Genomic DNA, 26,017 nt, shown 5'->3' with positions numbered 1-26,017 from the left:
ATATAAGTGTGTCTCTGTAGGAGTAACGAGCACTCTCCCCAGTGGTGTCCTGGTGGCAGGGCTCCCAGCCCTCACATAGGCACCCCTGTGTGAGAAGCAGAAGCAGCAGGGACGAAAGACACAGGCCCAGAGGTAAGATGGACAGATTCAGCTTCATTCCTTTCTGCAGGTCTGGGAAGGGGAGTAGATGCGTTGGAATGTGCTGGACGCTCAGTTCTCCGACCACAGCTCTGGCCACCTTCTCTTGCATTTCATGAGCGGCCACCTCCCACTGGATCTATGAGCTTCAAGAGGCCAGGGACCATGCCAGACTCCTCTCTGCATCCCCACTGTGTGCAGTTAGTTCAGTGCCCAGACCAGAAGGTGCTCCTCAGAGGGGTGTTGACTCGGATTGCAAAATCAGAGAAGAAAGTGGGACTCGAGGCCACAGCAGGCTGAGAACGGCAGAGGAAGGCAACTAACTATGGAGAGTAGAGAAGATGAAAATAGGGAGAGGGGGGAAAGAGAGGAAAAAGAGGAAAGGAGTGGGAAAGAAATAGAATATGAAGGAGGGAGGAGGCCTATAAAAAAATAAACGAAAAGGAGAACCAAAAAGAAGAGCAAGAAAAAGGAGTAAGAGAATCTAGTAAAAGAGTAAAAGAATCTAGTCTAGAGTCAATTCTCCCAGTATCAATTTTCCCAATGACACAGTCACCAAAAAGTCACACCAGAAGTCATACTTGTGGCATTTTGTCAGCTACATGATTGATGCGGCCTGTCAATTGTCGTTTCCGTTGACATGTATTTTTACATTTTTGTCTACCTTTGTGCATTTTTAAGATTTCTTGAATAATATGTCTAAAGGCACTTCCCCTTTGGTTTTAAAATGATTAAAAAAGTGGAAAAGCTAAAATTCTCAAAAAGGATTGAAATTGAGACTTACGTATGAAATGCTGTAAAAGTGAGATATTTTTACGTAAATACGTCATTGGAAAAATTGGCTCTAAGAGGACTGGTTTTAGGTGTCTTGGGGGGGGTTAGTTGTGTAGGGGGTTAGAAAAGGGCACAGAGACCCTCTCCCTGCCCCAGACTAGGTCGGGTGTGGGGGGCACTCGGGTGGGGGGAGCGATACCCCTGGAGATGGGACGATTGTACAGCTCCTCAGGTCTTTCCTCTCCTAAGACCTCTGTGGCCTTCCAGCCCTGCTCCCAAGGCATCCTCTTCCCCCCTGTGCAGACGGATTCTGGGAGCGGGGCCTCCTGGTACGATCAGACTCTTCAAAACAGAAAAGCTCATTCTCGCTCATTCAGAGATTTTGCTCTGGGTGGAATGTCTGCTCCTGCATGTCCTTTTCTTGTGGGGCAAATATTTGAGAGTACAGAGTACAAGGCTGAGAGAAGAACCTGATGGAGATCGCCGCTTTTTCATGTTTTGACAAATAATTTCCTGGGCTGTGTTGCATTCTGTAGGTTTATACAAAATGGCTGCCCTCAACCTCAGATGAGAGGTTTCGGAGAGGACGGGGCCCGTGATAGCTTGTCAGATGCTTTCCCTCTCTGGCTGTGAGGGCACTTATGTGGAAGAGGCCCACCTCGAAATACAAACCACCCCCCCGGACTGGCTGTAGGCAGGAGCCTCTCGGGACCTTAGGCCTTGGTCCTGGCCATGGTGGTGAGGTGGCAGCCAGGGAGTTGGGTAGACCAAGGGCCTTGCACATTTTAGACACTGAATAAATGTTTGTTGAATGAAACAACTTTGATGAGGGTGGGTGCTGGGAGGAGGCAGGTGGGGGGCCTGGGTTTGTAAGGCTCTAAGGTTGAGCTCTGTTCTTCACCTTTCGGGGGATAGGGGAAGGAGGGAGGGCACAGCTCCCCCATTGTGGGCGTCTGAGGCAAAGGAGAGGATGGCGGAGGTTGCAGCCACCGAACCACAAGGGTCCCTTAGAGGGGTCATGGTATCTAGGAAGCTTATGTGAAGCCAGTAAACAGTAGAGAAGGTGTGTGTGGTGGAGGGCACATCTGTGGCTGGGCTTGAGGGGGCTGACTGGGGGCCTTGGGGAGAAGATAAAAGTGCCTGTGGGACCACAGACTGTCGCTGTGGTGGGGCTGTGCCCTCTTCCTCTCCCTAGCCTCACTCCTCATCCCATCTCAGGGGGCCAGGGCGAGGGCAAGCAGGAACCTCAGGGCTCTGAGCCTGCGGTGCATGTTGCCATTTTGGTCTCATGGCTCCTGTGTTCTCCGTCTCTCTTTTGGTCGACTGCGTTACGCATGAGTCTTGCCTCTCAGAATTTCTTCATCTCTTTCCCTCTGCCTCCACCTTGTTTGTACTCCCCTGGGCTTTGTGTGTGATCATGGACTGTGCGGAGTGTAGCTGCTGCTTTAATGAGCTGCTCTGGGTCTCTCCCTACCTTCAGCTTTCCCTCCCATCTTCCCGTCGTCAGCCCTTGGGGCCTCTGTGCGATTCTCTGAATCTGCGCTTTTCCCTTTGTCCACCCTGTAGCCATCCCCCTTGTATCCACCCCTCAGCTCCAGGCTGTGCCCTGCAGGCTCCCTTCAGATCAAAGCTTGTTGAAAGCATGCATTCCTGCCAAAGGCCTGGATGCCTGCTTACTGGCAAGAAAAGGAATTAGAGCTTGGTGGCAGCTGGAATGGGGAGAGATGAAAAAGGAGAAGAGGCAAGGGGCACTCCAAGCAAAACCAGGAGAGCCAGAATTGCCTCTTGGTGTATGAGGCATAGAGGAAGAGAGACACAGATGCAGGGAGTTGAAGACGGATGCACGAATGTGGGGAGGCACAGATACAGAAATGCACACAGATTCAAGCAGAGAAACAAGGGGGGGGGGCGCCAGGATCTTGGGGACCAGCGAACCCTCCCAGCCTCTCTCAGGGGGCGGTGGTGTACAGGATGCTGCTGTACTGGGGCAGAGTGCCTCTGGGGAGGCTGAGGATGTGGGAATCAAAGGCCAGATCTCTGGGGTGGCAGCGGAAGCCCAAAGCATGAAAGCAAGCAGCAGCTGGAACCCCAGAGCCTCCTGCGTGGAGCTGAGCCCTGTGCGTGGGTTGGGGCAGTGTGGGGAGCTGGAGGCAGGAGGTGGCCCTCTGCACTGACCACAGGATCATGGAGTAGGGAAGAAAAAATGACCACCCTTAGGGGGAAAGGTCAAGAATGTCCCAGCTTCCTCAAGCATCTAAGCTGAATTTGATCCCTGGGAAGGGATATCCCATAGGAGACCCCTTCACTCTCTGCTCACCAGTCATAGTGAGTCTGGGATGGGGGGACAGTGAGAACCACTTCAGATGTAAGAGTGCCCCTGCCCCACTCTCTCACCCCAGCCTTACCCTCAACACCTCCCTGTCTGCCCCAAGCTAACTTGTAAACAACTGCACCCCATCACCAGCCTCCTTCCTTCCCTAAACCCTCCTTTTCTTGACATCTCTTCCTATTTCCCTGGTTTAAAAAAAAATTTTATGAAGCCCCTACCACGTGTTAGGCCCTGGATAATTGTTCTTTCAGGCAGGTAGAGTGACTGGAGAGGGCTTTTTAAAAAATCTTCCCAGCCCCCAGCACCCCTCTCTTGCCTCCCAACTCTCCTTGAACAGCCGTAGGACCTCTGCACACCTTGGGGTGGGAGCCTCCTCCCCTTTTCTTTCATCTAATTCATGGTTTTCAAATTCAAGCGTGCATCAGTCACCTGGAGGTTTGTGAAAACACAGACTGCTAGACTCACCCCCAGTTTCTGATTCAGCAGGTCTTGGGTGGGGCCTGAGACTTTGCATTTCTAACAAGTTCCTAGTGACGCTGCTGCTGCAGATCTGGACTCACACTGAGAATCACTGCTCTAACCTATGCTGCCCCTTCCTCAAGGTCAATTCAGAACTTTTCTGCAGCCCCCTCCCCCCAACCAGCGACAGTCCTCCTAGCTTACAGAACCAGCTCCTGTTCTGTCTTCTACTCTGAAACAGCATCTCCTGCTTGTCCCCCAGGAGGCATTATAGGGTCGATCTGCTGGAGAGCAGGGCCTTACCCCTGTCTTTCTCTCCCTGGCCCCTCCCATTCTATCAGGCCCCAAGTCTTGGGAATCTCACCTCAAGTCAATCTCAAATCCCACATTCTCACAGCCCCTGTCTGAATTCAGGCCTCATCTTCTCTGTTAGGATTGTTACAGTCCTGACTCCTGTGCTTGGCCCCCTCCCACTCATCTTTCACACAGCAGCTCGAGGGAGCCATTTTGCAAATCTAATAATGTCCTTCTCCACATAAAGTCCTTCGCTGGATCCTCATGGCCCAGGGTCAGGTCCCAGCATCCCAGCATAGCATTCAAACACCTTCATGACCTGGTTTGGTTCTCTGGTCTCAGTCCCCACCAATTTGCTACTTTCTCTGTCAATCTTTTTCTGATGTCAGCTGGCAGAGACCCCACCCCTGGCCTGTACACAGCATCCTGTGGCACATACTGGTGGGGCTCTGCACATCCAGGTCCCTGGTTTGGTTGTAGGTTTCTGAGGGAGGGATCGCCTATCATCGCGGTATGCCCCAGACCCAATAATGCCTGCTGCTTAAGGATTAGTATTTCTCTCAGGCCCTGCCCCTTCTACAAGGGAAGGCCCAGGTCCCTACCTGCCTCAGCAAGGCCATAATGAACCAGGGAACTTCTTTCAGGCACCTGCTCCTGCTGCTGCAACTGGGTGAGTACTCAGATTTGGGGTGTGGTTGCAGATGGCCTGGGAGGAGGGGCAGATTGAGACATGCAAAAGTGGGGGATGGGGCAGAGGTGGGGCAATGACTGGCTCCAGGCCTGACTTTCTTCTTTCTCACCAAGGGCTGCTCCTAGGAGCCACTCAGGGGAGAGAAGTGGTGCTGGGTAAGGAAGGAGAAAATGCAGAGCTGCCCTGCAAAGCTTCCCAGGAGAAGAACATGCAATTCAACTGGAAAGATTCTCGGAGAATGAAGGTTCTGGCAAGCCATGGTTCCCTCTGGACTTTAGGTAGGGTGGACTGTTCCCCATTCAGGGAGAAAAACATTATGAATTGAACATCTCTGAGCAGAGTGTCAGAGCTCTGCTCCTAGGAAACTCTGGGATCCCAGAGGGTTCAGGGTGGTGACAGAGACTCAGGTATATATGTGTTAGTTTTAAATGATAATTATAACGTTGTTTTTAGTTTTGTGTGTGTGTGTTTTTATCCTCACCTGAGAATATGTTTTTTATTGATTTTAGAGAGAGAGGAAAGGAGAGAGAGAGAGAGAAATCAATGTGAGAGAAACATCAATTGGTTGCCTAGGTATGTGTCCTCACTGGGAATCGAACCTGCAACCTTTTGGTGTATGGGACAATGCCTTAACTAACTGAGCCACCTGACTGGGGCTAGTTTTTTGGGGTGTTTTTTTACAGTTGCCTTCTGTTTATGTCAAGTGACATTGGTTTCCTGTTTATTATAGTGATATAAAAAGTTTCCTTTTAAATGAATTTATTTAATTTAATTTTTAAAAGTTAATCCATTTAAAAATGTTACAAAAATAGGATAGGTAGATTTGGCCAAAATCATGTATTAGGTTTGTGAATGGTTGAAGTCTGGGAAATATGGCTGCAGTTCAAGACTCTGATTTTACTAGTGAGGAAACTGCAGCCCTAGAGAGGAAGCCCCTGCCCTGAGCTTTTGTACCCAGTTAGAGGCACAGCTGAGTTGGAGCTTTGGTTCTTTGGTTGGAGCTTTGGTCTTTCAACTTTCATGTCTAGGCTCTCCTGTGGAAAGCTATCCTCAGTGCAATCAAACCTGAATTGACCACAGTGCATAGGAAACCATATTTGTTGAAAAGGGACATCTCGTGCCCTGGCAGGTGTGCTAAGTGGTTAGAGCATAGGCCTGCGCACGGAAGAGTCTCAGGTTCATTCTACCCAGGTTGGGGAACATGTGGGAGGCTACCAATCAATGTGCCTCTCTCACATCGATGTCTCTCTCTCTCTCTGTCTACCTGTCTGTCTTTCTCTCTCCCTCTCTCTCTCCCTCCCTCCCTCCCACTCTATCTGAAATCAATGGAAAAATATTCTCAGTTGAGGATTAAAATAAGAAAAAAAACCCAAAATGAACATCTCCCCTTCCAGTGGGGAGGTTCTTGCTGGGCTCTGAGAGACACCATTCAGACACCCATGTCCACTCTTCAAGTCTGAACATGAAGAAAAAGCCATTCCCTAAAATTAACAAAACCCCCAAGTCCTGATCTCTTCATGATAAAAACACAAAGCAGAGATTAGCAGGTTAACTAAATTAACTGCCCTTGCTTGCCATGTCCTCTCCCCCTTCAAACAGCTGCTCCAGGAGGCCCCTACGATCAAACCAACCTTTGCCCTCCCTGGGCCATGGGCTCCTGGTGCCCACTAGGTAATTCATACCCTGGGGCAGAGCCCAGGGCCACAGCTTCCAAGACTCTGCAAGCAACGTTTCCATCCTTGCGTTTTATTCTGCCAAGTTGCTTGAAATAAACTGACTTTCTGCTGGAACTTTATTTTTATTAATTTTAAAGCTAAAATACTAACTTAAAAAAATAATACAGGTACATGGTAAAATTTTAAAACCATGCAAAAGTGACAATAAATATTCCTCCTACTCATGATCCCCAGTTCCTTAGTTCCTTAGCTGTCCTCCCTAGGGGCAACTGTTTTAATCACCTTTTATGTTTCCTTCAAGAGATGAACTCTGCATGTAGAAGCCCATATGTATATAGTCCCCTCTTCTCTTAAGTAATCAATTCATCTTCCCCCATCCCCCCCCCCCCCCCCCCCCCGCCAACAATTGGTACGTAATGTTCTAGACGCTGGGAATATAATATAGTGAAAAACAAAAGAGACATTCAACTGGTGAGATTACCATAATCACACACCTAGTTCTAACTTGTGTGTTTTTAAAACTAGACTGATATTTTAAAGATTACTCTATATTCATATGTATGTGCTTCTATATCTATCTATCTATCTATCTATCTATCTATCTATCTATCTATCTAATCTATCATCATCTATCCATATTTCTACTTCACTTCTTTTCAGCAATGTATAGTTCTTTTGTGTAATTATACCACAATTTGTTTGACTAATCCCATATTGTTGGAAATTTAGGCTGTTTTCAGTTTATTGCTGCTGAACAATTTGCAATAAATCAAACCTTGTATCTTTGGACACATGTGCAAATGTCTTTGTAGCATAAATTCCTAGAAGTGAAATTGGTGGGCCAGCTCAGATTGATCTTTAGATATCTTTTTCTTACACATACTTTGCTGAAACTGCATCACTATAATAAGGTTTACTGTATATTAATTTGCACCTTCCAATATATTACTCCCTTTATACAAATTTGATTGATGTTACTGTTTTTTCTTTAGATTTTAGGAGTATTACATACTTATTACAAATTATTTGGCAAATGCAGAAAAGAATAGGGGAGAAAATCAAATACCTGCATATTTCCAGCACTTGGATACCCTCTGCTAACATTTGATTTATTTCCTTCCAATCTTTGTTTAGTGTGGCAAATATAGTACATATTATTTACATAGACATTATATTGTATATACCTTTATTCTACTCCCTAATAGCATTATATCATGATGGGATGACCAATTATTAGACTAAATTTTAAAAGTAATCTAGTAATGTTTAATAAGTACAAAATACTAAAACCCTTTCACCTAGTGTCTATTCTGGAAAATCTATTTGATAGAAATAAAACTGTGAGTATTTTGTGATATCTATGCAAGGATGTTGTTATAAGCATTGTTTATAATATGAAAGAGTAGAATTCAACCTAAACACTAATTAGTGAGGAAAGAGTTGAACTACATTACGACTGTGGGAAATTATGCAGGTAATAAAAAGAATGAGGGCTTTCATGTATATATGTAAATATAATAGAATATTGTTATAAAATGACTCATTTCTACAAAGCTTGATAAATGTTATAAATCACATCCTCCTTCCTAAAACATAACTGCAGGCTTAAAAGACATTTGGGGGCATATTTGTTTATGAGGCAGTTGTTCTGACCTCTGTGACCAGAATTAACCCAAGTATGCTCATTTACATATTTTAAAGGGGGGAAGCTCTTCAGCACAGTGTGTGTACATACGAATTCCATTGTGTTTGTACAATAAAATGATACAATTTTTAAAAAATGAGGGCTTTCAGGAAAATGAAGTAGGTGTATGCATTAGTCTGCTTGGGCTGCTATAACAAAGTGCCATAGACAGGGTGAGTCAAAAAACAGAAATTTATTTTCTCACAGATCTGGAGGCTGGAAGTCTGAGATTAAGGTGCTGGCCAGTATGGTTGGGTTCTGAAAAGGACTCTCTTTCTGGCCTGTAGATGGCACCTTCTTGCTGTGTTCTCATGTGGTGGAGAGAGAGAAAGCAAGCTTTCTGGTGTCTATTTTTTATAAGGGCACTAATCACATCATGAGGGCCCCATCCTACAACCTCATCTAAACCTAATTACCTTCCAAAGGCCCTATCTCCAAATACCATCACATTGAGTGTTAAAACTTCAACATATGAATTTTGGAGGGACATAATTCAGTCCATAGTAATATACTTTTCACTATTCCTCTCACTAAGTACAACAGAAAACCCTGGACATTATATATAGAACAAACATAAGAAGATTTTGAAAGGTAGAGAGAAAAGGGCAGACTGGTAGGGACCGCAGGACCTGAGGAACAACAAGTAGTGAGATTTCTTGCCACCTTATACATTCCAGTCTTGGAGCTGAAGAAGCTGGCAATCTGGAAACACCAGTGGGCACAGGCAAAAATAAGCCTCAACAAAAGCCCATTTTTTCTAGCCAAAGGACCAGGAAAGGAGCAACTCAGAAAGATAAAAGACCTTTAGGTAATAACTGCTGTACTTCAAACACTAGAGAAAAACACTGTGGAACACAAAAAGAATGAGAAGTTCCACATGTATATTCTCAGAAGCATGTCAAGCATATTTTGTTAATTGGAAAGAATAAGCTATATATGTAATATTACTCTCATTTTAATTTAAAAATATAATGTGTGTGAATATATGTTTGCATGAGCTAAGAAAAAATCATGGAGGAATCCACACCAAACTGTTTATAGTAGTATTAGAAGGGTGGGCCAGGAAAAGGGAAGTGTTGAGTCTATATACTTTTTCTAATTAAAATAACTAACCTAAAAAGTAAAGATTAGCTTAACGCAACTCTAACAATGTATATTATGAATAGTTTCTATTTCATTAAAAATTATTTATAAATATTTTTGGTGCCACCCTAATATTCCCTCAAATTCATGTATTCTAATATGCAGCCATTACCCTCTTGTCTAACATTGTACTTTATTAACAAACACTATAGTTATTTTTGTACCGACATTTTGGTTTGCATTTTTAAATTATTGTTTATTTTATTTTTTATTTATTGATTTTAGAGAGAGACAGGAAGGGGGAGTGAGACACACACACACATTAATGTGTTGGTCCACTTATTTATGCATTCATTGGTTGCTTCTTGTATGTGCCCTGACAGGGAATCGAATCTGCAACCTGGGTGTATAGGGAGGACACTCTAACCAATGACCTACCTGGCCAGGGCTTAAATTATTGTTTTAAGGATAAAGTTTTAGAAATAAATTAAGGATATGAACTCTTAAAAACACTTGGTTTACACTGCACAATTGCTTCCAGAAAGGTTCTGTTCATTTGCAGTAAGTCTAGTGAATGTCACAGTATGCCTCTCTCACTAGCACCCTTGCCAGCACTGAGTACTATTATTTAAATTTTTTCTTTTTGCTAATTTGACAGGTGAAAGTATATGTCATTGTTATTTTAATTTGCATTTCTTTGATCACCTGTGAGATTGAAACAATGTGCTTTTTTCTAAAAATTCTTAAATCATTTATGTCAATGCTTTTGTTCTCTTTCTGTGATTTGAGTTTTCTGTAGAGCAGCTCCCTTTCCCAACTTCCTGATCTCTGACAAAGGTAGTGTCATTCTCCTAATTCCCTCAGTTTCTGAACCATAGAGCTGAATGTTTTTCTACTTCAATCCCTGGTTTCCTATCCATCACCAACTATCAGCCATTCCCTCCTTTGGAAGTGTTTTTCTGTTTCATCTTCTTTGTTCCCATGGGAATGCCACCATCATTGGCCAAGGCCACATACCTCTCTGCTACTACAATTCTCTTTGCTACTAACTAGTCTCTTCTACTTTGATTTCTTTTCCACCTGTTGCAGCACTAACTTCCTAAGCAATGCTCTGCACATATCACTCCCTAGTCCACTAGACTAAGCCTAGAAGCTTCTGCCTGACATTCACCGCTAGCATCACTTCCCACAGATTCCCAGCCAGAAACCGCCACGCCCACGTGGCTTCCTCACTGCTTTGAGGTGGTTGCCCACTGGAGCTTTTCTCCTTCCTGGATGACCTCCCTGCTTCCCTTCCCTCTACTCCAATGCCTATACTTCTTTTAAGTCTTGGTTCAACACTGGCCTCCTCCATGAATTTAACCCAGACCCAAACACATCCTTAAGACATTTCACACCATCCTACAATCGCTTTTGCAAAGTATGGGACAGCCTGGACAAGTGGGCCATGATGGGCCCAGAAGTGGAAAAGGAAGGCAAGGAAGAAGAGTTATTTTAGGGAAGGGGTGATACATTTCATTTTGAACCAACTGAGTTTTGGGTAATGCCAGGCTAATCTGGTTAAAATTATCCCTTGGGCCACTGGAAATATGGGCCCAGAATTGAGGAGAAAGGTTGGGAATATCAATTGGGGAGTCATCTGCAGAGCTGGCAGGGGATGCAGTGGACTTTAAAATAGCTACAGAAATGGGGAGGAGGATCTAAGACATTCTGGGGTAACACCCAAATGTCAATGTCAGAACAGGAGTTCAAAGCGAAGGCAAGGGAATGGGGCTTAGATACGGAGGCGAGAATCAAAAGAGGTGAAAAGTGGGGTGGAACTAGAGAAGGCTACTCTTTCAAGAGGTTTGGTAAATTGTGAAAGGAATACAGTAAGATTTCAAAAAAACTGGGGACCTAAATCATGTGTAAATCCAAAGGAAAAGAGCAAGTAGAGTAGGGACAACTGAAGGGACAAATGAAAGGGGTGTTGGGTGAGGGTTGGGGAAGCTGGGGTTGGGTCGTGCCCAGGGCTATAGGTTCTCTGGAAAGGTCGTCTGGAGAGGATGAGCCTGAGCAGGGGAAGGGGACTATGAGGTCTGGAGGAGGAGAGAAGGGAGAATGCATAGCCAACATTGGCATCCAGGCTCCCGCACCAAGGTCAATATAGGGAGAGGGCTGACGACTGCTCGGGGAGGCATGGTGTGGAGAGCACTGAGGGTGGGGCTTTATCTCCGTCATCTTCTTCCCATCCCTGCAAATATGCATTCTAAGTAAAACACTGTGTGTTTGCTATGTATGCCTCCTCACAGGAATTCTGGAATTACCACCGCACCAGGGATAATGGTTAGCTAACAAGAACCTCCTCTTGGTGATGGTTGTTAGATACTCAAAGAGGAGCCTGGAGGAGAACTTTCCAGAAACAGTAGTGCATAGTGTACCTAATAGGCCTGAATTTTAATCCTACTCCACCACTTATTGGAGTCAAAATTCAAAAAGTAGAAGAGGGGCCTAGTCAGAGTGGCTCAATTGGTTGAGGGTTGTCCTGTACACCAAAAGTTCGCCTGTTCGATTTCCAGTCAGCGCACATACCTGGGTTGTGTGTTCGATCCCCAGTTAGGTCCAGTATGGAAGGCAACTGATCAATGTTTCTCTCTAACTCCCTCTCTCCCTCTCTCTCTCTCTCTCCCCTTTCCTCTCTCTAAGCATGTTCTTGGGTGAGGATTAATAAAAATTTTTTAAAAGTACAAAAGGGTATATAGTGAAAAACCCCTCTCCCACACCTGCCTCAAGGTATGCACTTCCTATCCCATAGGGGCAACCAAGATTACCATTTTCTTATGCTTGCTTCTAAAAATATTTGTTTATATGCAAGGCAGAAAGATAGATAAATTTCCCACTCCTTTTTAAAGAAATGGTGGCCTGTTTAATATCTTGCTTTACTCAGTTAATGATGTTTCTTAGATATTATTCTTAAAGAGCTTCTTCTATAGCATTCCACTGGATGGTTGAACCATAATTTGTTTAACCCATCCTTCCTTGTAGATATTACAAATTACATCCCAAAGAAATTGTACTGCTTTATGTTCCTGCCGACATTTTGTGTAAATAAGAGTTCGGGCAACCAGTTAATCTCTCTGCCTCAATTTCCTTATCTGCGAAATAAGCAAACCAGTACCTATTTCTTGGAATCGTCGTGCAGATTATCTGAGATGGTGCATGTAAAGTATTTGGCATGTAGGAACTGGTGTTCTCTAAATACGGTTACTTTATTTTGGGTTAGTGAGACATTGTCCTGGCCAGGTAAGTGAATGTAACGGGACCTCCTCACCAGTCTGGGATTCTCTTACTAAGATGAGGGCAGATTCTGCAGGAAATCTGCAACTCAGATCAGAAAAGTTGTGAGCCCTGCCTTCACCAGGGGTGCCATGTCTCCAGGATACCCAACCTCCTCTCTATGACTTCTACTCCCAGGTCCCTCCACACTGAAAAGTCGCGTCGAATCAAAAAAACTCCTGTGGGACCAAGGATCCTTTCCTCTGGTCATCAAGAATCTTGAGATGTCAGACTCAGGGATTTATACCTGTGAAGTGGAGAACAAGGAAATACAAGTGGAATTGCTGGTGTTCAGATGTGAGTAGGGCAGGCCTGGGGTGCAGACACTTCAGTCAATCGCCCTCCCCCCTCTCCCGTCCCTGCACCTGAACCAGTGCCTGAGCTGACGGTATTTCAGTAGTCCAGGGCCAGATGAGACTGGCCACCACATCTCAAACCATCCTCAAGCCTTGGGTCAGACAGGGGCAGAGGAAAATACCTAAAGAGTGGGAAGGAGAAGGGCAGGAACTAGAAGAAGGAAGGAGAGAGACAAAGAAAGAGAAGAGGGGGATTGGAGAGAGGAAAAGGAGGGGAGAGGGAAGCCCTGCCTAGGGCTGGGGGTGGGCAGCTGGGCTATGGCTGGAAGAGATGTGGGGATAAGGGTAATGGAGAGACAGTCTTGGTTTTCTGGCTTCTTCCCTTCTCCTTGGGGATAAAGTGTGTGTGACACAGGTGGCTTGCTCCCTCCACAGTGAAGGTCAATTCCGGCACCCACAGCAGCATCCGCCTGATGCGAGGGAAGAGCCTGACCCTGACTTTGGAGAGCCCCTCTGGTAGTAACCCTTCAGTAAAATGTAAAGGTCCAGGGAATAAAGAGTGGAATGTGGACAAGAGCCGCTCACTGCCCCAGCTGGAGTTGCAGGACAGTGGTATGTGGACATGCACGGTCTCCCAGAACGCAAAGAAACTAGAGTTCAAGATAAACATCTTGGTGCTGGGTAAGAGCTGCTCCTCTCCCCTGCAAACTCCCCCCTGCTTCAGAGGCTGCAGACCCTCCCTTTGCTCTCACTGCTCTGCTCTTGGGTCTGGTACTAGAGGGCAGAGGGAGACCAGGGCCAGGCTCTCCTAAAGCTGAAGTCTATCCTAAGGGATACACTGGACCCTCTCTTTCTCAGGGTGGGGGGCATGGAGGAAGGAAGGGACATGGGATGTAAGGATGTGAGGGGTCCCTCAGGCCCCTGGAGGAGGCCCCAAAGGAGGAGTGTCAAGGACATCTATTTTCTTTGTTGCCTCAGCTTCCCACTCTCACCAAATTGGCAAATCCACTTACTTGGGGTCACAAGCGAGCCCTGAGGACCTTCTACAGTGCGCCTTTAGAATCCTGAGCTAGACACTGTGGGAGAAAGTGAGAGCCCAGAATGCCAGGTCTTACCCCAGATCCTGTCCTTGATCTCGGGGTGCTTGTGTGGACTCGGATTCAAATCCTGGATCTGACAATCTTGGGCAAGTTACTGAACCTCTCCGTGCCTTGGTTTCTGTAAAATGGGGGTGATGCTCACTATGCTAGTACCTACTTGTGGTGGAACGGTGAGCATTAATGTAGTATGTAAGGCCCTTAGAACAGTGCCTGGCGCATAGTAAGCCTCTGTAAGTGTTTGCTCTTGTCTTGTGAAGGGTACTAACTTAAGCACCTAAGAAATGCAGGGCAAGTGCTCTCTGTGCTCCAGGGATCCTGAAGAGGGAGAAGCTCCCCTCTGCCTGGGCTGTTCCATGAGGGCTTCCAGGGGGAAGAGGCACTGCTGTGGCAACAGGCTGGGGTGGAGAGATGAGAGAGAATGTTGGAGAGGTAGATGGTAATTTAAGGGCCTGAAATGGCAACCTGGGTGTTTGGATGCCCCCGGTCCCTTTCCATCTTTTTGCTGCCCCCACCGCATGCCTGCCCCACCTCGCACACCCTCATCGTCCTATTACCTTCTAACCCAGGTTCTCTTCCTTCCCACCTCCAGCTTTCAGGAAGATCTCTAACACATTCTATACAAAAGTAGGGGAGCCCGTAGAGTTCTCCTTCCCACTTACTTTTGAAGATGAAAACCTGAGCGGGGAGCTGAAGTGGCAGAAGGAGGGGGCTTCCTCCCTTCAGTCCTGGATCACCTTCTCCTTGGAGAACAAGAAGGTGTCTGTGGTGAATGCTCACCAAGACAGGAAGATCCAGCTGAAGGAGACACTCCCGCTCCGCTTCAGCCTGCCCCAGGCCTTGCCTCAGGATGCTGGTTCTGGAAACCTGACCCTGTCTCTCAGCCAGGGGCAGCTGCATCAGGAAGTGAACCTCGTGGTGATGAGAAGTGAGTAGCTGGACTGAAAAGGGGAAGGTGGGAGGGGTCTGACCCAGGGCTCCTTCTAAGGCAGGACAGGCCCCCAAACAGATGCCTAAGTGCTGTTGTCTGATGGAGTTGATGGAGGGCCCACTGGTTTGGAGGCTGGTTTAGAACTAAAACTGGAATCCATATGTCCTTCCCTGACATCTGTGAGCCAGCCTATGGCACATTCCACTGAGAATCCCCAATGGGCATGTGCTGACAACCAGGGTTCTAGTTCTGTCTCTACTCCCCCCCCCCCCCCCCGCTATGCCCCCTACCTGTGTGTGCCTGCTTTCTACTAATGAGGATAACAGAATCTGCCCTGAGTGTGCTAGTGATGATGACAGCGTCAGGCTCCACACTGGGTTCTTCACTTCTCTATTTCCTTAATCATCATAACAACTCCACAAGCAACAGTGGCTAATACTTGATTCTCCCTACATGCTAGGCTCCATTTAAAAGCTTACAAGTACTTGCGCATTTAATAACTCTCTGGGGCTTAGGTTGCTAAGTAAGTTGCTCAGGGACACACAGATAGCAGGCAGTGGGGCTGGGATTTGAATCCAAGACTGTTGGACCCCAAAGGCTGTGTTTTCTCTGTTAGAACTGCATCAAAATGTGCCTTGAAATGCTAAAAGAGTATCGCCCACATAAAGTGTCATTTAGATTGTTCTACTGATTTCCCTTTGAGCATGGAGGTGCCAGGAACCCGGAGGTCTAGGCTCCTAACCTCAGGCTCTTGTCCCTCTCCAGTGACTAATTCAGAGAACAAATTGACCTGTGAGGTGCTGGGGCCCAGCTCCCCCAAACTGATGCTGAGCTTGAAGCTGAACAACCAGACTGCAAAGGTCTCAAATCAAGAGAAGCTGGTGACGGTGTTGGACCCTGAGGTGGGGGTGTGGCATTGTCTACTTACTGACAAGCACAAAGTCCTGCTGGAATCCAAAGTCGAGGGTGAGTAAGGCCTAACCCAAACCCCTGCCTCCTCAGCTGTGGGACCTTCCCAGGGTTGGCAAAGACCACCCAGAGTCCCAGCCTCCCAACTCTCCTGAGATAGGTGGGTTATGTATATGGTGCCTGGATACAGGGGTGATAAGATGAAGTGGGGTGTGGTCCTGGGTTCTAGGTACCCACCTGTAGTTCTTCAAGTTCCTATCTCCCTAAGTCTGCAGCCCAGGTCTGTTGAAGAGCCCCCATCCTGGTTCCTTTCCTAACCCTGCCACAAGCATGTGCATGCGCATGTATGTGTGTGTGTGTGTGTGTATGTAAGGCACACAGACTGCTTCTAGCTCCCCAGAGTGCCCTGTAGTCTCTAAACCTTAAAACCTCTTCCAGAGCCTTTCCCCTCCAGCCTGGTGGCCTGTGAGAGCACAGTGTACCCTGCCCTGCTCTCCCAGCCCAAGGATCAGACCCAAGAGTGGCTGGGCAGCCAGGCCTTCCTCAGGCCCTGTGCCCTGTGGAAGGTAATGAGCTGAACACGCCTCTCTCTCTTGCAGTTTTGCAAGCAGGGTTAACCCAGGACTTGCCAACATTTCTGGCCATTGTTCTGGGGCCAATAGGAGGCTTTCTGATTTTCACCGGACTCTGCATCTTCTGCTGTGTCAAATACCGGCACCGAAGGGTGAGTGAGCCTCCCCAGACCACCTGCCCGCCCCCCCCCACACACACAGCAACAAGGGTGTCCTGTCTATGTGACCTGCTTCTGCTCTGTTTCTCTCTGCCCACCACTGAGTTTCCTTATTGCAGACTGGGCTCTGTCCCAGATCCCAGGGAGGGAGAAGCAGGAAGGAGCAGAGAGTTAACTCTGGGACAGATGGCCTCAGCCACAGTATCTGCTTCTCCTCTCCCAGCTTTCCCCACTGCCTCCTCCAAGGGGCACCTCCCTTTTGGAGGCCTGGGACCCTCACAACTTCCCTCCTTCTTCCTGGACAGCGCCAGGCAGAGCGGATGTCTCAGATCAAGAGACTCCTCAGTGAGAAGAAGACCTGCCATTGCCCCCAGTAAGGAACTGGGGGGAGATGGAAGGGGTGGTGAGAATGGGAGGGCTAGGGGAAGGACAGGAGGGGGAAAGAAGAGAGGAAAGGGAGGTGATGAGGAGGGAGGAGGGGTGCAGGCCAGAAGATGGGGGCTAAGGGAGGTGGTGGAGGGGAGAGAAGGGTACAGAGGGATGGTTCAGGAGATAGGAAGTAGGCCGAAGGTGGAGAGAGGATGCAGCAGGCAGCTGTGGCCCAGAGGCCATCACCATACTGGAAGAGAAGAGGGATCTGGGAGCCATGGAGGTCCTAGAACTCAAAGGAATTGGGAAGGACTAACCTTGCTCCTCTTATTTTCCTCCAGCCGATTCCAGAAGACATGTAATCTCATTTGAGGCGCTGGGCCAGGGGGAGCTTCCCACTTGCAGCCTCCCCAGCTGTCTACCCTGCGTTTCCTGTTGGGCTCCTGGGCCTGTGGACCAGATGAATGTAGCAGATCCCAGCGCCTCTGGCATCTCCTGCTCTCCTTGTCCTCAGTTGGCCATTGGGTCTCCTCTTCCAGAGGCTTACTCACAATACCGTTCCCCCATTCACTTTTCAGTCAAACCCTAGCCCTTCTTTGATTATTTCTTCTCAACTCTCTCCCTCATTGTCCACTTGGATCCCAGGGGAGCACACAGTACCAGCCCTGCCTGGCCTGGAGTGTGAGGCTGGGTATCTGAAGCATGAAGCACAGGACTGTCATTTTACAAGAAAGAACTTTGGGATCAGAGAGGGCAGGGACTAGTCCAAGATCACATATCCAGTCAAGGACAGATCCAGATCTAAAGGCTCCTGACAGCTCCACTGTTCCATTCTGACACATACCCATGTCCAGAGCTCACACCTGTGCCCAGAAACAGTTCCTTATCACCCAAGCAGCACATTCAGTTTATAAACCAGTTTCACATCCTTTGTTTACTTAAACCTTATGAAAATCCTACAAGGCTGGTAGTGAGAGGACCAAGATTAGCATCTCCAGTTTGTAGATCAGAAATGGAATTCACAGAGGTCATAGGATTGCCCAAGGTCACAAAGCTAGTAAGTGCTGGAGTCTGGACTGGCCCAGACTGCTTGATTCCTAGTTCTGCTGTTTCTTGAACATAGGAACAAATACCACACAGATCTCTGCAGCTGGCTAGTCACAGATGCTCAGTGTGTACCTTAGGATTCTCGGGAGCATACCGCCTGCCTCAGAGAGGTCAGGGGCATGGAGGAGGGCCTTCCTGCCTAAAATCCTTCAGCACCTGCTGGAGGCAGAATCCTGTTGCCAGAGGACAAAGCCTTCAGCTCTCATAATCAGAACACAGGCTGGGAGCAGAGTACCCAGTGCAGAACTCACTCACTCTGTGCAGAACCTTCTGGAAGGTGAGCTTTGCCAGGTGGAGGGGATGGGGCACTGGCCTTAGAGTGAACCCACTGGGAGGACATCCTATGAAAGGTGATAGTGCTGGGCCTCAGTCCCCCTGCCCTGTATGCTCGTTCATTCCCTCCCCAAACTGTTCAGGATACAAGAGAATTGAGGTTACAAGTATTCTTCCTCTTCTTGATTCAGTTCTCTCAGGGTCCCTAGCCTGCTCTCCCTCTCCCACTTTTCTCACTATTTCCCTCCATCCCTATGCCCTTTCCCTTCCCCTTTCCTTCCAGCCTGCCTCTTCCAAAAACACCCAATTGCTGCCAGCGTTCCCATTGCTTGCTTTGTATGCCTGCCCACTCCCCATCCCTATCTCCCTGTGCTGACAGAAAAAACAGTAAACCTACTATAAAGAAGATGCTCTTCTTCATTTGTGTGCATATGTGTGTGTGTGTGTGTGTGTGTGAGCGCGAGAGCGAGCGTGAGAGAGACAGAGACAGAAAGAGAGAGAGGTGTGTGTGTGTGTGTGTGTGTGTGTGTGGACTCTTCTCTGGGGACCCAGAATCTTCTGATCTATGGGTCAGACTCAGAGCAGAGGTTGCCAGGCTTGCCCCAGGTAGAAGATGAGGTTTCTCCCCAGAGGGAAAAATTCTTTGGAGACTGATTACCCACCTACCCACCCCCAAAGGTCCCTGCATGTGTGTGTGAGGCTAAGACTTTGTAGTCACGAGTGCGCACTGAAGGGGAGAATCTGTAGGGGTGTGTGTGTTCCTTCCACACGTGTATGTGTGTGGTGGAGAGCAAGGACCATGAGAAACTGTAATGTGTGGGTGCAAACTGTATCCCAAAAGGAGTGTGAGTTTGTGCTCCAGGAGGGGTGTGTGTGTGTGTGTCCCTGCATCCTTTTAGACCCGTGTACCCCCACCCCACCAGCAGCCCAGCTTCAGCACCAGCCCCCCTCACTGCCCACAGCCTCCAGCACATGCCCCTCGGAGCTACAGCCCTCACGCAGATACACACGGTGACACACGCTTCCTCCTCCTGGAACAGCTAGCTCCTGGTCCCCGAACACCACCAGCTGCCTCTCGGAGCTTGTGTTCGCGTTGAAAACGGGATGGGGTGGGGGAAGGACACGAACCATTTCACCAATGAAGTCGGCTTCCCTCCGTCCTCCTCGCCCCCTCCTTCCCGGCGCCTTCCTTGCCCCTCCTCCTGCAAGTCACCACCGTCCAGTTCCCCGCCCTACACTTGTTCCCCTTCCCCCCCCCCGCCCCCCCCCCCCGGAAAGCTTTCCTTCGGTCCTCAGCGCAGGGCTCACGGGCTGGGGGACTCAGGCAGACAGGGGCTGGGGAGCCCCCGGGGGCAGAGACGAGGCGCGCGGCCCGCAGAGCCGAGGAGCTGGGACCGAGGGGAGGGAGGGAGGCCAGGAGTGGGGGAGGGGGAGGGAGGGAGAGGGAGAGAGGAGGGCGGGCGAGCCGCTGGAGCCCGGCAGCCGCGCGGGAGTGAGGTCTCCGTGGCAGTGCTGGGCGCAGCCGGAGGTAAGCCGACCCCTGCCCCGTCCCCCACCGTCTCCTCCCCACTCTCCCCCGCCCCCAGCTGCCTCCTCTCCCCTCCAGCCGGCCCCTCCTCCCCAGCCACCTGCTGTTTCTGCCCTGGAGAGCCCGGTGGGCGGTAGGAGGGAGGAGCCGCTGACCTTACTCCTTCACCCCAAAGAGCGAGGGACCCCGTATGCGCCCCGAAGTCCCCCAGGTTACCCCGTCCCATCTTCCTCTGATTTTTCTCTGCCCTTCACCTCCTCCTCTCTGTCCTTCAGATCCTTCCTGTCTTCCTCCCTCTCTGACTTCCCATCTCTTTCTTCCTGGGCCCACCGGCTGGGCCTGGTGGGGGCGGGTGAGAAGGGGTCCGAGGTAGTCAGGGAGGAAAGTGGGGGAGGCTCTCCTAACCAATTCTTTCCACCTCCCTCTGGCTGGCCATTGCCATGGCAACTAGGGTGTACTGGGCTCCAGAGAGGAGACAAAGGTTGGGGTGGACTAGGACCTCTTGAGGAGGGCAAGGGTCTGAGGTTCTTCCACAGGAAATAGACCCTCCCACTGCTGTGCCCCATTTTCCTCCCATTTACCCCAAAGCCATTATGCCCACCCTTCCTGCCTCCACTATGTTTAGGCTTGCACCTGATTTCCTCTTAACCCCCCTCCCCAGGGCTTACTGAAGCTCAGGGCTCAGCGTCATGAAATTTAGAACTATCCTCCCTTCCACCAGAAGGAAACTGAGGTTGGGGCAGGGGAGGAAAGACTCAGGGTCTGCTGGTGGGAATCGGCACCTTATCACTGAGCCATTCTCCTTGCTGCCACTCTCCCTCCCTCCAAACCTCCTCCCTCCAAAGCCTCCTCTCCAAGGGTCTCTGAGCTTTTCCTTCTATTTTCAGATACTATCACTTTACCCCCTTTCTTTCTCTTCTGCTAAAACTCTCCTCCTTCCCTCTAGTTCCCCCTCTTTCCTTTTCTGGATGCTTCTGATGTCAGTGGTTTCGCCGCCTTCGGGTTCCCTAGTCCCCACTCTGTCCCAGCCTCTTTTCTCCCATCTTCCCAGATTCCTGGTGAGCTGGAGGGTGATCATGCAGACGTGGGGAGATGGGGCTGAGCACCAGGACCATGGGCCCAGGAGCTTGGAAGGTTGGGGAGGGGCTGTAATAACATATCCCAGTTTACCGTGAACCCTCAGGAAGGAACAAGTCATGCATCTGCCATCAGTAGCTCTGAAGAGAGATTCTGGGGCATGAAGATAGTGGTAGAGTAATACTGAGCAGGGTATATGAGAAGGAGCCCGAGAGTGCCAGAGTGAGGAAAAAGGGCTGAAAAGGGATGGGAGACAAGAGGTTAGAATGTCTTCTTTTCTGGAGGTCTGGAAACAGGGCTCTTATCTGTGTGGGGTGTTTGAGCAGCCATCTGATTTAAGGCAGGAGAGTGTTCTGAATGACCCCATGACCCCTAGTAATCAGTAATTTCTACAGTTTCAAGAGAAGGGGAGCACAAGAAGCCAGTTGGAGACCAGCCTAGACCCTACCTTCGCTTTCCCCCTTCCACATCTCATCTCTCTCTTGCAGTTTGTGCAGGTGACTGAGCCTCACCCCCACACCCCTTGGGGCATCCAGAAGATCCTTGACTGGTCAAGAACCAGAGGAAGAAGAGAACTGCAAGTTCTAGCATGGGGGCCAGAGCTCCCCAGCCAGCCTCATAGTTGGCCAAGCAGCCAGCTTGCCTCTCCAGTCAACTACAGGGATACTTCAGGAAGGGTCCCACTCAGTATGGAGGCTGAGGACCACCTCTGCTGAGCCCCAGTCTTCTCCCCTGCCCTCCACACCTGACCTTAGCTGGGTCAGTTATGCAATGCTGAGCATTAGAGTGGGCCTAGGGGCTGCCGGCCTCACTACAGGGCAAGGACTGTGGGCATCATGGGGGTGTGTGTGAGTGGGGCTCCTGGGTGAGACCTAGCCCCCACCCCCAGGAGTTCAAAGGGGGTGGGGGGGCCGAGGACAGGATGGCTCGGGGAGGGGCAGGGGCAGAAGAGGCCTCCCTGCGCTCAAACGCGTTGTCCTGGCTGGCCTGTGGGCTCCTGGCCCTGCTGGCCAATGCCTGGATAATCCTCAGCATCTCTGCCAAGCAGCAGAAGCACAAGCCACTAGAGTTGCTGCTCTGCTTCCTGGCTGGCACACACATACTCATGGCGGCTGTGCCCCTTACCACCTTCGCTGTGGTGCAGCTCCGGCGCCAGGCTTCCTCTGACTATGACTGGAATGAGAGCATCTGCAAGGTCTTTGTGTCCACCTACTACACACTGGCCCTGGCCACCTGCTTCACAGTCGCCTCACTCTCCTACCATCGCATGTGGATGGTGCGTTGGCCGGTCAACTACCGCCTCAGCAATGCCAAGAAGCAGGCACTGCATGCTGTCATGGGCATCTGGATGGTCAGCTTCATCCTCTCCACACTGCCCTCCATTGGCTGGCACAACAACGGTGAGCGCTACTACGCCCGAGGCTGCCAGTTCATAGTCTCCAAGATTGGCCTCGGCTTTGGCGTCTGCTTCAGCCTCTTGCTACTTGGGGGCATTGTCATGGGGTTGGTCTGTGTGGCCATTACCTTCTACCAGACGCTGTGGGCCAGGCCCCGGAGGGCTCGGCAGGCCCGGAGAGCAGGGGGTGGGGGTGGGGTCAAGGGGAATGGGCCAGGGGGCTTGGGTACACGGCCAGCCTTTGAGGTGCCAGCCATTGTGGTAGAAGATGCCCGAGGGAAGCGGCGGTCCTCGCTGGATGGTTCCGAGTCGGCCAAGACATCCCTGCAGGTCACCAACTTGGTCAGCGCCATCGTCTTTCTCTATGACTCACTCACAGGGGTGCCCATCTTGGTGAGATTGGGGTCCCCCTCGTCTTCTCCCCAAACCAGTCCCAGCACGATCACCTGACCTCCAACTCCATCATCCATCTTCCTGTCCTCTACCCATTCCTGCTCCATTTGTGAGCCCCCACCTCTATCATCCATCTTCCAGTTCCCATTATCCCCAGCTCCATCATGTTTTCCAGTTCCCAGTACTCAACATCATCTGTTCGTCCTTCAGCCCCACTACCTATCCTCCAGCTCCATCATCTCTCCTGAGGCCTCACTATTCAGCCCCCCAGACCTATTATCCAGCAGCTGAGCTCCACTTTTCCATTCCCTAATTCCCTCTGGATATCACAGGGTCTCTGTGCACTCCTAGGGAGCTCACTCCAGAGAGCTTACTCCACCACCCAGCTTTTTGCATCCCCATCTGGTCCCTATTCCCGAAATTTTCTCTGTCTTCAGGTTTACTGTACCACCTCTGCTCCTCTCCCTCTGGACCCAGGGCTTTGCTCTAGTACTCTCCCCTGACCTTCCTCTGAGTCATTCCCTTCCCCTCTAATTCATTCTGTCCCCACCTCCAACTTTCCTTCTGTCATGATCTGGTGTGATCCGGGCCATCCCTTCCTAACTTCTTGCCCACCAGCTGCACTAGGATATCAGACCTGGGGTGAAGTGGGCCCCCTGGGCTCTGGGCCCTGACTCGCGCCATTCCCCACCCTCCCTCCAGGTGGTGAGCTTCTTCTCCCTGAAGTCGGACTCGGCTCCCCCGTGGATGGTGCTGGCTGTGCTGTGGTGCTCCATGGCACAGACGCTGCTGCTGCCCTCCTTCATCTGGTCCTGCGAGCGCTACCGCGCTGACGTGCGCACGGTGTGGGAGCAGTGCGTGGCTATCATGTCCGAGGAGGATGGCGAGGACGGTCAGAAGAGGGACAGTGCTTTTTTCCTGGGCGTAGGCTCCCTTTTCTGCCCCTTTCTACCAGCTGCTCTCTGCGCGGGGACGGGCTGCCCTGGAGTGCCCCCTGCTGGACAGAACCTGCCCGCCCGTGGCCTGACCCCAGGCTGCCCGTTCCCTAATCACACGCCAGGACGCACACCCACCGCTTCCTTCTTCATTAAGGGCTCCCTCCAGGGGTCGTCGGTTCCCCGCTGGAAGTCTACACTATGCAGCTCTGCCTCCCCCGGCAGAGTGCCTGAGAAACAGTCCAGACTCTCTAACAACCCTAAAGGAAGGGTGTGGAACTAAGGGGAAGCTAAGGGACCCCAGCTATAGGGACAGCTTTTTTGGGGGGAAGGGGCCACAATTGTTTCAATAAGTATGTCTATATGTATGACACACTAGGGATTCAGCACTGAATGCAGCAAACCGCTCTCACTTTCCTCTTGGAGCTTACAGAGTAGTGGGAACTGAAAGATTCTCTGGGGAACTTATAAAGGGAATAGGAGACTTTAACGGGGGGCGGAGAGTAGTGGGTGTTCTGTACTGGTAACCACTCTGCCCCTTTTCTCTACTAGATGGGGGCTGTGATGACTATGCAGATGGCCGAGTGTGCAAAGTTCGATTTGATGCTAATGGGGCCACAGGACCAGTGGACCCCACCCAGGTGAAGCTGCTGCCTGGGAGGCACATGCTCTTTCCCCCTCTTGAGAGGGTCCACTACTTACAGGTATGGGACTAGGGAATATGCCTCCTATTCTGGGTGTCACCTCACTACTTTTCTCCAGTCTCTGTTATCCATCCCACCCCCCTCATTCCCTAGCCCTGGCCTACAGGGCACATAAAGGGTAAGGGAAAGAAAGGCATGGCAAGAGAAGCTCCCCTTCGGTCCTCTCAGAACCAGGTCTGCCTATCAGAGGATGTTTTGCAGTTTAAGGGGGGTGGAGCCATCTTGCCAAGTCCCCACTTTGGTCCCTTCAGCACCTCTGGGTCTACTTGCTCCTCTCCCCAGGTCCCTCTATCCCGCCGTCTGTCCCACGATGAGACCAATATCTTCTCTACTCCTCGGGTACCGGGCTCCTTCCTGCACAAGTGGTCATCCTCCGATGACATCCGGATCCTCCCAGCCCACAGCCAGGCCCTGGGAGGCCCTCCTGCGTACCTGGGACCAAGACAAAGGCTAGAGGATGAGGAGAATGAGGAGGAGGCTGAAGGTGGAGGGCTAGCCAGCCTTCGACAATTCCTGGAAGGCGGCATTCTGGGGTCAGGTGGGGGGCCTCCACGGGGTCCTGGCTTCTTCCGGGAGGAGATCACCACCTTTATTGATGAGACGCCTTTGCCTTCTCCGACTGCCTCTCCTCCCCGGCCCAGGCCGCTGGGCCTCTCATCATCCCGCCGACTCTCCCTTGGGTCCCCTGATAGCAGAGCCATTGGACTTCCTTTGGGGCTGAGTGCAGGGAGACGCTGCTCCCTGACGGGAGGTGAGGAGAGTGCAAGAGCTTGGGGAGGATCCTGGGGCCCAAGTAGCCCCATCTTCTCCCAGCTGACCCTGTGAGCCTGAGTGGGCCTGCTGGACTAAGAGGAGGGGGCCTGGGTAGGTAACACCTCTTCCTGGCCCTGAGCCTAAGGCAGCTGTCTCCAGACTCCAGGGAGATGGGCACTGGATCTGGGGCCCTGGAGTCCCTGCTATCTCCCATCCAAGTGACCAGATGCCCTACTCACCACCTATCACCCCTAGTAAAATGTATTAAAGTCTGAAGTGTTACCACGGAAACCTGTGTGCAGTGTACTATGGTGGCAAAGGGTATGACCAAAGGCTTGGGGGATGGAGTGGTTTATAGAGGACAAGATGGAACAGGTACGGTGGACAGAGGCACAGAAATACCCATGGAGAAAGATAAACAGCCTGGCCGGCGTGGCTCAGTGGTTGAGTGTTGACCTGTGATCCTGGAGATCTTGGTTCGATTCCCGGTTAGGACACATGCCTGGGTTTTGAGCTAGATCCATGGGGCGGGGAGTGCAGAAAGTTGATCAATGACTCTCTCATCATTGATGTTTCTATCTCTCTCCCTCTCCCTTCCTCTCTCTGAAATCAATAAAGATGTATTAAAAAAAGACAAATTTAAACATGCAGACATACACAGAGAAGGGCTTATAAGAGCATCTCATGCTGGGGGCATGGGGAGTCACTGGCTTGGGGTGTGAAGGATCTTGGTTTGGATCTGTGGAGGTGATTTTAGAGTGTGACCCTGTCCCCCATGCCTCCTTTCCCAAAATCCAAGTAGGGACCCAGTTACTGGGCAGGGAAGGGTTTGGGCCTGACTTGTTTCACAGGCCTTAAGTTTAACCATCTTCAATGATGCACTCTGAAGCTGTTTTTCCAGGAGTTGTGTGTGTGTGAGGCATCCACACTCCTTTTCCCGGCCCCAAGAATGGAGAGGAACACAGCTGCAGCAGTGACACCCACCCATGGGCCTCAGGGTCTGGTGTCAATGGTCCTGTTTCTGGCCCTTGCCCTCCCCCGTCTATGATTTGTTTCTTGGTCTGTTTCTCATCCCA

The 26,017-nt window shown here is 50.2% G+C and overlaps 2 protein-coding genes and 1 long non-coding RNA gene across 10 annotated transcripts; 2 read left to right on the top strand and 1 right to left on the bottom strand.

The window, feature by feature from the left end:
* Positions 1 to 18,555, top strand: CD4 (CD4 molecule). Its single transcript, XM_081129189.1, has 10 exons — positions 1 to 132; positions 4,559 to 4,664; positions 4,799 to 4,963; positions 12,582 to 12,740; positions 13,175 to 13,420; positions 14,429 to 14,764; positions 15,533 to 15,733; positions 16,276 to 16,400; positions 16,712 to 16,779; positions 17,117 to 18,555. The coding sequence occupies exons 2-10, from the start codon at positions 4,616 to 4,618 to the stop codon at positions 17,145 to 17,147; spliced, it is 1,380 nt and encodes a 459-aa protein (XP_080985315.1). The 5' UTR covers positions 1 to 132; positions 4,559 to 4,615; the 3' UTR covers positions 17,148 to 18,555.
* LOC308553311 lies at positions 12,601 to 14,581 on the bottom strand. Its single transcript, XR_013998225.1, has 3 exons — positions 14,499 to 14,581; positions 13,855 to 13,957; positions 12,601 to 12,690 (listed from the first exon to the last, which is right to left on the bottom strand). It is a non-coding gene; the product is annotated as an uncharacterized lncRNA (long non-coding RNA).
* Positions 17,922 to 25,229, top strand: GPR162 (G protein-coupled receptor 162). 8 transcript variants are annotated; one of them, XM_081129185.1, is made up of 6 exons: positions 19,580 to 19,683; positions 21,249 to 22,160; positions 22,425 to 22,549; positions 23,252 to 23,441; positions 24,037 to 24,188; positions 24,471 to 25,229. In XM_081129185.1, the coding sequence occupies exons 2-6, from the start codon at positions 21,683 to 21,685 to the stop codon at positions 25,011 to 25,013; spliced, it is 1,488 nt and encodes a 495-aa protein (XP_080985311.1). In that variant the 5' UTR covers positions 19,580 to 19,683; positions 21,249 to 21,682; the 3' UTR covers positions 25,014 to 25,229. The 8 variants fall into 8 exon arrangements, with proteins under 8 accessions (XP_080985313.1, XP_080985309.1, XP_080985311.1 ...); XM_081129184.1 differs by lacking the exon at positions 19,580 to 19,683 and adding an exon at positions 20,705 to 20,817 and having other exon boundaries at positions 22,422 to 22,549; XM_081129187.1 differs by lacking the exons at positions 19,580 to 19,683; positions 22,425 to 22,549 and adding an exon at positions 17,922 to 18,159.
* Positions 25,230 to 26,017: the final 788 nt, after the last annotated feature.

The sequence above is a fragment of the Miniopterus schreibersii genome (genome assembly GCF_964146895.1).
Source record: "Miniopterus schreibersii genome assembly, chromosome: 2".
Taxonomy (NCBI): domain Eukaryota; kingdom Metazoa; phylum Chordata; class Mammalia; order Chiroptera; family Miniopteridae; genus Miniopterus; species Miniopterus schreibersii.
This window is presented reverse-complemented; position numbering and strand designations above follow the sequence as displayed.

Excerpts from the sequence above, each read along its gene's own strand:
- CD4 (XM_081129189.1), top strand. The coding sequence starts at position 4,616 with ATGAACCAGGGAACTTCTTTCAGGCACCTGCTCCTGCTGCTGCAACTG. Across the intron at positions 4,665-4,798 it reads GCTCCTGCTGCTGCAACTGG|GGCTGCTCCTAGGAGCCACT; the intron begins GTGAGTACTCAG and ends TTTCTCACCAAG. Across the intron at positions 4,964-12,581 it reads TGGTTCCCTCTGGACTTTAG|GTCCCTCCACACTGAAAAGT; the intron begins GTAGGGTGGACT and ends TTCTACTCCCAG.
- GPR162 (XM_081129183.1), top strand. The coding sequence starts at position 21,683 with ATGGCTCGGGGAGGGGCAGGGGCAGAAGAGGCCTCCCTGCGCTCAAAC. Across the intron at positions 23,442-24,036 it reads CGAGGAGGATGGCGAGGACG|ATGGGGGCTGTGATGACTAT; the intron begins GTCAGAAGAGGG and ends TTTCTCTACTAG. Across the intron at positions 24,189-24,470 it reads AGAGGGTCCACTACTTACAG|GTCCCTCTATCCCGCCGTCT; the intron begins GTATGGGACTAG and ends TCCTCTCCCCAG.